At 43.0% G+C, this 7702-nt stretch overlaps 1 protein-coding gene across 1 annotated transcript; it reads left to right on the plus strand.

The window, feature by feature from the left end:
- The first annotated feature begins 1712 nt into the window (after window positions 1–1712).
- LOC101781207 (uncharacterized protein C9orf78) lies at window positions 1713–6852 on the plus strand. Its single transcript, XM_004984202.2, has 6 exons — window positions 1713–1986; window positions 2070–2282; window positions 2387–2501; window positions 2593–2666; window positions 3285–3442; window positions 6180–6852. The coding sequence occupies exons 1-6, from the start codon at window positions 1910–1912 to the stop codon at window positions 6353–6355; spliced, it is 813 nt and encodes a 270-aa protein (XP_004984259.1). The 5' UTR covers window positions 1713–1909; the 3' UTR covers window positions 6356–6852.
- Window positions 6853–7702: the final 850 nt, after the last annotated feature.

The raw sequence follows: 7702 nt of genomic DNA on the forward strand, positions 1-7702 counted from the left end.
AAGTTTGTGAAGATATGGCAAGGATCACTTCGGGATCAAAGATGAATAAAAAAAGATCAAGCGGAGATTTGGAAAGTCATTGAAGATCAATCTCATCTAGAAGCAACCGATGTGCCAGGCCCACGTGCAAGTGAAAATAAAACTTCAAAGCGCCAGAGAAGACTTGGGGACGAAGCAGGATGTGAGAGGGCAAAAGTAAGGCCCAAGCCGATCGGCCTGGGGGTTTCCTCACCCCCTCGCCTTCCAATTTTTGCCACGCGCTCTCTGGACTATAAATACCACGAAAAATCCACCGAGCCTCGTATCCAAGATGGCGTACTCGACGTGAAGCAGCAGAAAAGCGGAAAGAGCTCGAGGGACACCTCTCTGGAGAACCGAGGGCCGTGCAATTGTCGGAGGCTAGCGTAGGCGAACCTTTGCCGGCGTGATTACCCTGCGAGGAAGATCACGCTGGAGTTCTGGAGCTAGGAGTCATCAAGATCAAGGTAGGATCCCGGTGGTGATCTTGTGATGTACAATCTTTCATGGTGAAGTAATTGAGGTGTTTATGTTCTTAGCGATCTAAGTATCTCCTTTGATGGTTTTATGCTTTATCAGGTTTGCTTGCTTTTCAATCTATGAATCGAGATATATTGCTTAGGGTGTTCTTGTGATCGTGGTGACCAGATTTGCACGCCTGATTTACCGATGAGTATGACATGTTCTTATGACCATGCGCTTAACTTGCTTGCGTTGATAGAGGTGATCGTGATAGGATTTTTTCTTGTGTGTGTGGGGGGAGGGGGGGAGGGAGGTTTCGGAATCCGGACTAGAGGTGTAGATTTAAATATGCTTTTTACTAAGATCATATCTGCGTTGCTTTGCTATCCATGCTCAGAATTACAACATATACATAGTCTAGGTTGCTCTAGATTGGTTACTTTTGCTCTATCTGTTATCTGTCTGTATATGCTTAGTAGATTGGATCTGAATCTCTCATAAACACCAAGTTAATATTAACAATGCTAGTTGAAATAGATCTTGTGCTATAAGTTTTACAGATTGATAAACCTTAGAAGAATACTTTGAGGGAAGAGCTACAACTGATCCCTACGCTTGCGGTTCATAACTTGGCATGCTAACAACCGTCAACAGTATCATCCAAACTTGATGCCTGCATTGATGCATAATGGGATAATAATTTGGATTGTTTTCTTTCATAAGCAAAGACCTTAATTGGTTTCTATTGTGTAAATGCAGCAGTGAAATTGTATCATGTCGTGGCATGTGAAAGCTTTTATATTAGCTGGATGCGCATTCTGCAGCTGCCTTTATATATGCAGATAAGTATTGCATGACAGTCCACCGGTAGCTTACCACAATTAACCCATGGATAAGTGACCACATTAAGCCGTATTTTTTCATCCAAATATTTTGGGTTATTAGGATATTTCAAGTTGGCGAAGTACAACAGATAATATGTTCGGCTCCATATTTGTGGTCTCAGCTATAGTGTGTTGGCTAATAATGTGGTCATACACCTATGGACTTGCTGGAACTCCATATTATCTGTTGTACTTCGCCAACTTGAAATTGAAATGAATTTAACAAAAAAAAACTTGAAATTGAAATGAAACATGCTTTCAAATCACGTGGTAGGAACGGCGGGCCCCATATGTCAGCAGCCGAACGGGCCCGCATCGCAGTTAACTGAAGCCGGCTCACGCTCACGGCCTCACGCCCTCACGGGCTCACCTGGCCGTCGGAGCGCAGACCTTTGCCTGAACCTGAGAATCTCGTTTCAAACCGTCCAATCCCCAAATCTGCCCTCCCAACCCTCAGAACTCGCCGCCGGCGACACCTCCGGCGATCTCCCCCCTCTTCCCTTCTTTCCGCCTCAAACCCCTCCCGAGCCCAACACCGCCCAACCATGCAGCGAAAGAACTTCCGCAAGCGGAGCTTCGAGCCGGACGCCGACGACCGCTCCGACGACGAGGACACCCGCCGGTACCACCTCCCCCTATCCCCCTCCTCTCTCTTGCTTCGCCAGGCCTTCTCCCTGATGCCTCCCTCCCTTCCTCCCCTCGCAGCGTCGTCCTGGAGGAGATCAAGTACATGCAGAAGCTCCGGGAGAGGAAGCTGGGCATCCCCGCCGACCCCGCCGCCGCCTCCACCAACGGGTCAGCCGCCCGCGGACTGGTGGGTGGAGGGGGAGCGGCTATCGGCGAGGCCGAGAAGGAGGACCTCGTCCTCCAGGACACCTTCGCGCAGGAGACTGCCGTCACCATCGAGGACCCCAACATGTACTTTGCTGTGCCTATATATCTGATTCCTCATGTTGTTAGTGTGATGCTCCATGTAGGCGCAGCAATTGACACGGACATGTGTTTGTTGGTTCAAATTGAAGGCTGAGGTATGTGGAGACCGAGCTGGCGAAGAAGAGGGGTAAGACAGTTGATGTGGGACACAAGGAAGAGATGGACCATGTGGACGAGCTCTACACCGTGCCAGACCACCTCAAGGTATGCTTGTGGCTCAACCGCAGTCCTCAACCTGTGATTGCTCATGGTCCTCTGGACTGCAATGATGGTACTGTCATATTGTTGCTTGCAGGTGAAGAAGAAGAACTCGGAGGAGAGCTCGACACAGTGGACTACGGGCATTGCTGAAGTTCAGCTGCCTATTGAGTGCGTTCTTGCATCATTCTGTCTTTTCTTGTTTAGAGTAAAGCCTTGCTATAATTGAGCTTAATACTCTTTTATAATTAGGAAGTCAGAATAGATGAGTATACATGAAAATTGATGCTATCTATCTGTATAAATTGGGTATAGATCACCCAAAGATCCCAGCATCATTGTCCATTGCACTATTTGTTTTTGATTGACAAAAAATCTGGTTCACACTTTAACTTCATGTTCCCGAGTTGCAGAGAACAATCCTAACTTACGCTGCCTTTGATTATTTGGCTGGAAATCCTTCCACATTATCACACAACAGTTTCAAGTTTGTGTGTGGAAGGAAATTATCTAATGACCCAGTTTATGATTATCAGCCATAACTTGATTGATAGATACAAAAACTTGATTTCAGTATGGTTACAGATTCATTCACCATGAATTGACTGATATTTAAACTGCGCTACAATAATGTATTAAAAGATTAGGACCAATAATGCAATCTAGAGAGAGCTTCTTCCCTGTCTTCTCTCAATATTTTGGTCTATGGTTTAGTCTAGTCTTTCTTTTTAAAGGTAGATGCACGGTCACATCACTTCCATGTTATCATTGTTCTTTTTATCTTCGCAGGTACAAATTAAGAAACATTGAAGAAACTGAGGCAGCTAAAAAGATGCTGCAAGAGAAAAGACTTGCGGCTAAACCAAAATCAGATTCAAATATTCCATCAAGTTACAGTGCTGATTATTTCCATCGTGGCAAAGAATATGATGAGAAATTGCGGAGAGGTTTGTTACAAGTCCCTTTTCAAGCATATATGAGAAGTTGCATAGTACCTGTATAACATAGTTTATGTAACTTAATTTGATTTATGAAGGAAACTATGTAATTTTTCACAACTGTTTTAATACGAGCTATGACAGCTTTAAAAAAAAGCATGTTATAACAAAGCAAACACAAACAGTCCCTAAGTCAGCAAATAAAAGTCTCTTCCATCTGTATTTTTGGGAGGAATCGTTTTGAGATCCAATTGTTCTTTTGAAGTCACATGTTCCATCAAGGGAGTGCAATTAGTGCCCTGTTGATTTTTTGTGAGCCGTCCTAAGGTTTCACAACTGCAAAAACATTTGAAGAGATACATTACATTTACCATACTAACACTCACTGAACTAAATCCACTATACTGGCAGGAAAAATATCTGATGATTCAAACTCTTATTTATTATATTTCATTATTATATGTCTAGCGTGCCTCTAGTCCTTATTTTTTCCTTGTAGAAGAATCCGATAGAATACTCCACGCTCCTGTATCTATTTATTCCTGCAAACCCACTAAAAAAGAGGTGATACATGAAAAAAAAAAGAAAAGACATCTTGTGCTAGTCACAAAATTTGAGGAAAAAAATAGAGAACTTTTCAGAAAGAAAGATCCACACTAAAGACGGATAAGCTTTGTGTCAAACTAGAGCCTAGAACTTTGCAATCAACATGTGCCCATGACCCCTTTCAAGATATCATTAACCATGATTCATCTAAGACCTGTCTTCTCATTCAAGGTTGTTCCCTTTCGTTTTGGTAAAACTCCAGTTCACTCTCCTGAAGTTTTTTGGCAGTCCAGATAACTTCCCCCCTGTCTTGAGCACCCAAACTATAAAAATCACTTCACACATTCCGTATTGACATTTTGTTTGTATCAGTCATCTTTATACAAGCTGTGGTTTAGGTTGAAATTTTGCGGGATGATATATGGCATTGTACACTAAGAAAATATTTATGAAGTTATTATATATCTATTTTAAACGTTTGGAGCACCTAAAACAGATATGCAAATAGTCATAAGAAATAGCAAAAATATTTGGGTACGCTTTCATCTAATTTCAACCTGATGCACAAAAGTGTACAAACAAAAAAGACAAATTCCATTAGGGAGTTAAGTGAGATTAAAATACTTGAGGGGATTATCCGAAAACCAAATAAATCTTGTTACATTGTTCTTGCATTTTTATGTATGTAGCAACAACATCTAAGATTATTGCATTTTAATCTATCATGTGGTATTGTTATAGATATTACTTATGTAGCTACAAGATCTTTTTATCCACTAAATAGAAACCCTTTTCAAGCTAGTGAACATGATGTTGCAATGTTATCTGGCATACTTAAAAGTTAAGATTGATATACACAAGAAATGTTTGTACACTGTGCTGCCAGCCTGGTCGGTGGGCATCTGGGGAGAAGGGAAGAGTTATGGGAGGCAGGGTAGCAGATTTCTTGCTGCTGTTTGAATTCTAGCAGTAACTTGTGCTAATATATACAGGGCCGACGGAGCTGAACTTAGGGCCTGTTTGGCAACAAGGTGTTAAAGTTTAACACCCGTCACATCGGATGTTTGGATGCTAATTAGGAGTATTAAATACAGGCTAATTACAAAACTAATTGCACAGATGGAGTGTAATTCGCGAGACGAATCTATTAAGCCTAATTAGTCCATGATTTGACAATGTGGTGCTACAGTAACCATTTGCTAATGATGGATTAATTAGGCTTAATAGATTCGTCTCGTGAATTAGCACAGGGTTCTGCAATTAGTTTTATAATTAGCTCATGTTTAATTCTCCTAATTAGCATCCGAACATCCGATGTGACACTGTTAAAGTTTAACACCTCGTATCCAAACACCACTTTACTAATTCGATCCCAATAAGATATCAATCTTTTTTTTTTTGCGGGAATAAGATATCAACCTGATTAAATAAATAACAATATGTCCTCTCATTCAACTTGAAGTCTCTTTACTTATATCCCAGGCTGCCTAAGCCCTTGCGACTGATATGTTTGTCTCAGTGTGGTCTTGTGTTGCCCATGGACACAGAAGTCGGCTTTGCAATCCAGTTAAACATGTTCAGTACACCAAACTATATATATATATATATATATATATATATATATATATATATATATCAGTATATGATTCTTGTCTGGAGAATCTGAAGATTGCAGCTTCCTCTTGCTGCCCTCTGACTGCACCAAAATATGTCTGCCATTTTACGTCTCTGGTTGGTTTGATGTCATCTGTTCTATCAAGTGCCAGAATAACTTTGCCATCGATTTCTGCTACTGCTAGTGCCAAGTTCAGAGCAACCCTTTGTGCCCTATTGCTAGCTTTCTGTAAAATGATAGTGCCTGTGTATGTTTTGTATTTTTCAAAAAAAGATTCACTAGATGGATGAACTAGGCAATCTTTTCTTTTAATGAGAACTTGGTGCGTTATGATGCTTAATCAACCACTAGGAGTATTCAGGTCAATATAAGGTTAGGGATATGGATGTTGACTGTTGAGTGTTAGATATATGAAGAAATGATAATAACGAGTGGACCATTCTGTGCTGCAGCAAATTCATGCAATAAGCAACAATAGTGACACCATTTCTGACTCTGGCATTTAAGGGTCTCTAAGTATGTCATATCATGTGCATCTTTGTTGTTCTCATTTAAGTGTGCTAAATTTATTTATTGATCATGCAGAGAATCCTGGGCTGTACAAAGATAAAGATTCTCGGCCTAATGAAAGTGCAGGAGGTAAAGCAACAGATACTAAAAATACAGCTGGTGCCGGTGCAGGACGGAGAGAGGCTGCTAGTGATGATATCATGCTTGAGCGATTCCGCAGGCGTGAAAAAATTCGTGTCATGCGAAGGTAGCCAGAGCTGTCAGATTGCTACCGTTGCCTTTGAAGATCAAATATGTGATCACATGAAGACCTCAGTATTCCTGTCCTTTTTAGCGAGAATTTTACTGTAAAGCTGCATCCTTGGTTCTTGGCTACTTTTGCAGCTACTAAGGGCAAGGAGCAGATTAAATCCTTATCGCAGAGGTGATTTGGGGCAATAGATTTTGGGGAGAGTTATCACAAATTCATGTCGGCTCGGAGGCTCAGATGTCTCAGGGGCCTTGCTGTGGCAAGCTCCATATTCATCTGCTCAGGAAGAAACAAGGTGTGCCCTCTGTGACAAATATAAATGAGCTGCTGCGACATATTGTGCAAAGGCCAAAGGTAGCAGGATTTCATTTGGTATGGAGTCCATGCCAAAGCCAACAATTTGTTCTTTCTAGCTTGGAATACCCTGTTTCTGTGAGTTGCTCAAAGTCTCTGCTGCAGTTGATGTGTGCACAGAGTAATTAAGCATTTGACGATCTACTCGTAATCCTAAAGCTAGCTAGAGCCTACTAGCAAGGCCACTACACATCCCCGTTTCTAAGAGAAGATGTGAAACTAATTAAAAAGAATTTAACCCTTTTCCTACAGTTTCCAGTCGCTTTCAATCACTACTTAGTTGACCTGAAACATAAAAGGAACATACTCCGTACAGTGCAACTTCTTAACATACTCCTGGCCGCAAACAGAAGAAGAAAGGCAACCCCATGAAAGAAATAGCTATTGACCGAGGAGTTCACAAAAAATGAGACGTGGACATAAACAAGCAAATGGTACTAGAGGCTTATTAGACTCGCTTTATAGACCACTGCAATGGGATGTTAGCAGAAGTAGAACGAGCCCCTAACTCCCAGATATCCCAAGAACTGCGGGATCCTGTAGCAGTAGCTCTACCGCAGCGGAAGCCGCGCAAAGCCTTCCCAAAGCTGATCTCTGGCCGCATCACGCTCTCCCTGTACATCAGCAGAGCGGCGCAGCACCAGTTGACGCTCACCTTGCGCCACATCTTGCTCCGGATGCTGTACGCCATGATCCCATCTTCCAGCTGCACGAATATCTCCTCGCCCTCGTGGACGCCCTCCACGACCTCCACGGCGGCGGCCGCCGCGAACATCCTCGGCGACACACGAATGCCATCCACCCGGACCGTCTCCCTGAACCTCCAGCTTCCGGTGTCCGAGTAGTCATCCAGTACCCACACACCTCCAGGGCCACGGGCGGCTGCTTGGTGAGGGCCAGGACGCAGAGCTTGCCGCCGGGCACGACGCGCGACCGTGCCGTCGTCGGGTCCAGCCCCGGGCGCTCCGGTGCCGCCATGATCCGGAACTTCTCC

The sequence above is a fragment of the Setaria italica genome, chromosome IX, assembly GCF_000263155.2.
Source record: "Setaria italica strain Yugu1 chromosome IX, Setaria_italica_v2.0, whole genome shotgun sequence".
Lineage (NCBI taxonomy): Eukaryota > Viridiplantae > Streptophyta > Magnoliopsida > Poales > Poaceae > Setaria > Setaria italica.

Bases quoted from the DNA above. Each gene is read 5' to 3' on its own strand.
- LOC101781207 (XM_004984202.2), top strand. From the start codon at position 1,910: ATGCAGCGAAAGAACTTCCGCAAGCGGAGCTTCGAGCCGGACGCCGAC. The intron at 2,667-3,284 runs GTGCGTTCTTGC...TTATCTTCGCAG, and splicing joins GAAGTTCAGCTGCCTATTGA to GTACAAATTAAGAAACATTG. The intron at 3,443-6,179 runs GTTTGTTACAAG...TTGATCATGCAG, and splicing joins TGATGAGAAATTGCGGAGAG to AGAATCCTGGGCTGTACAAA.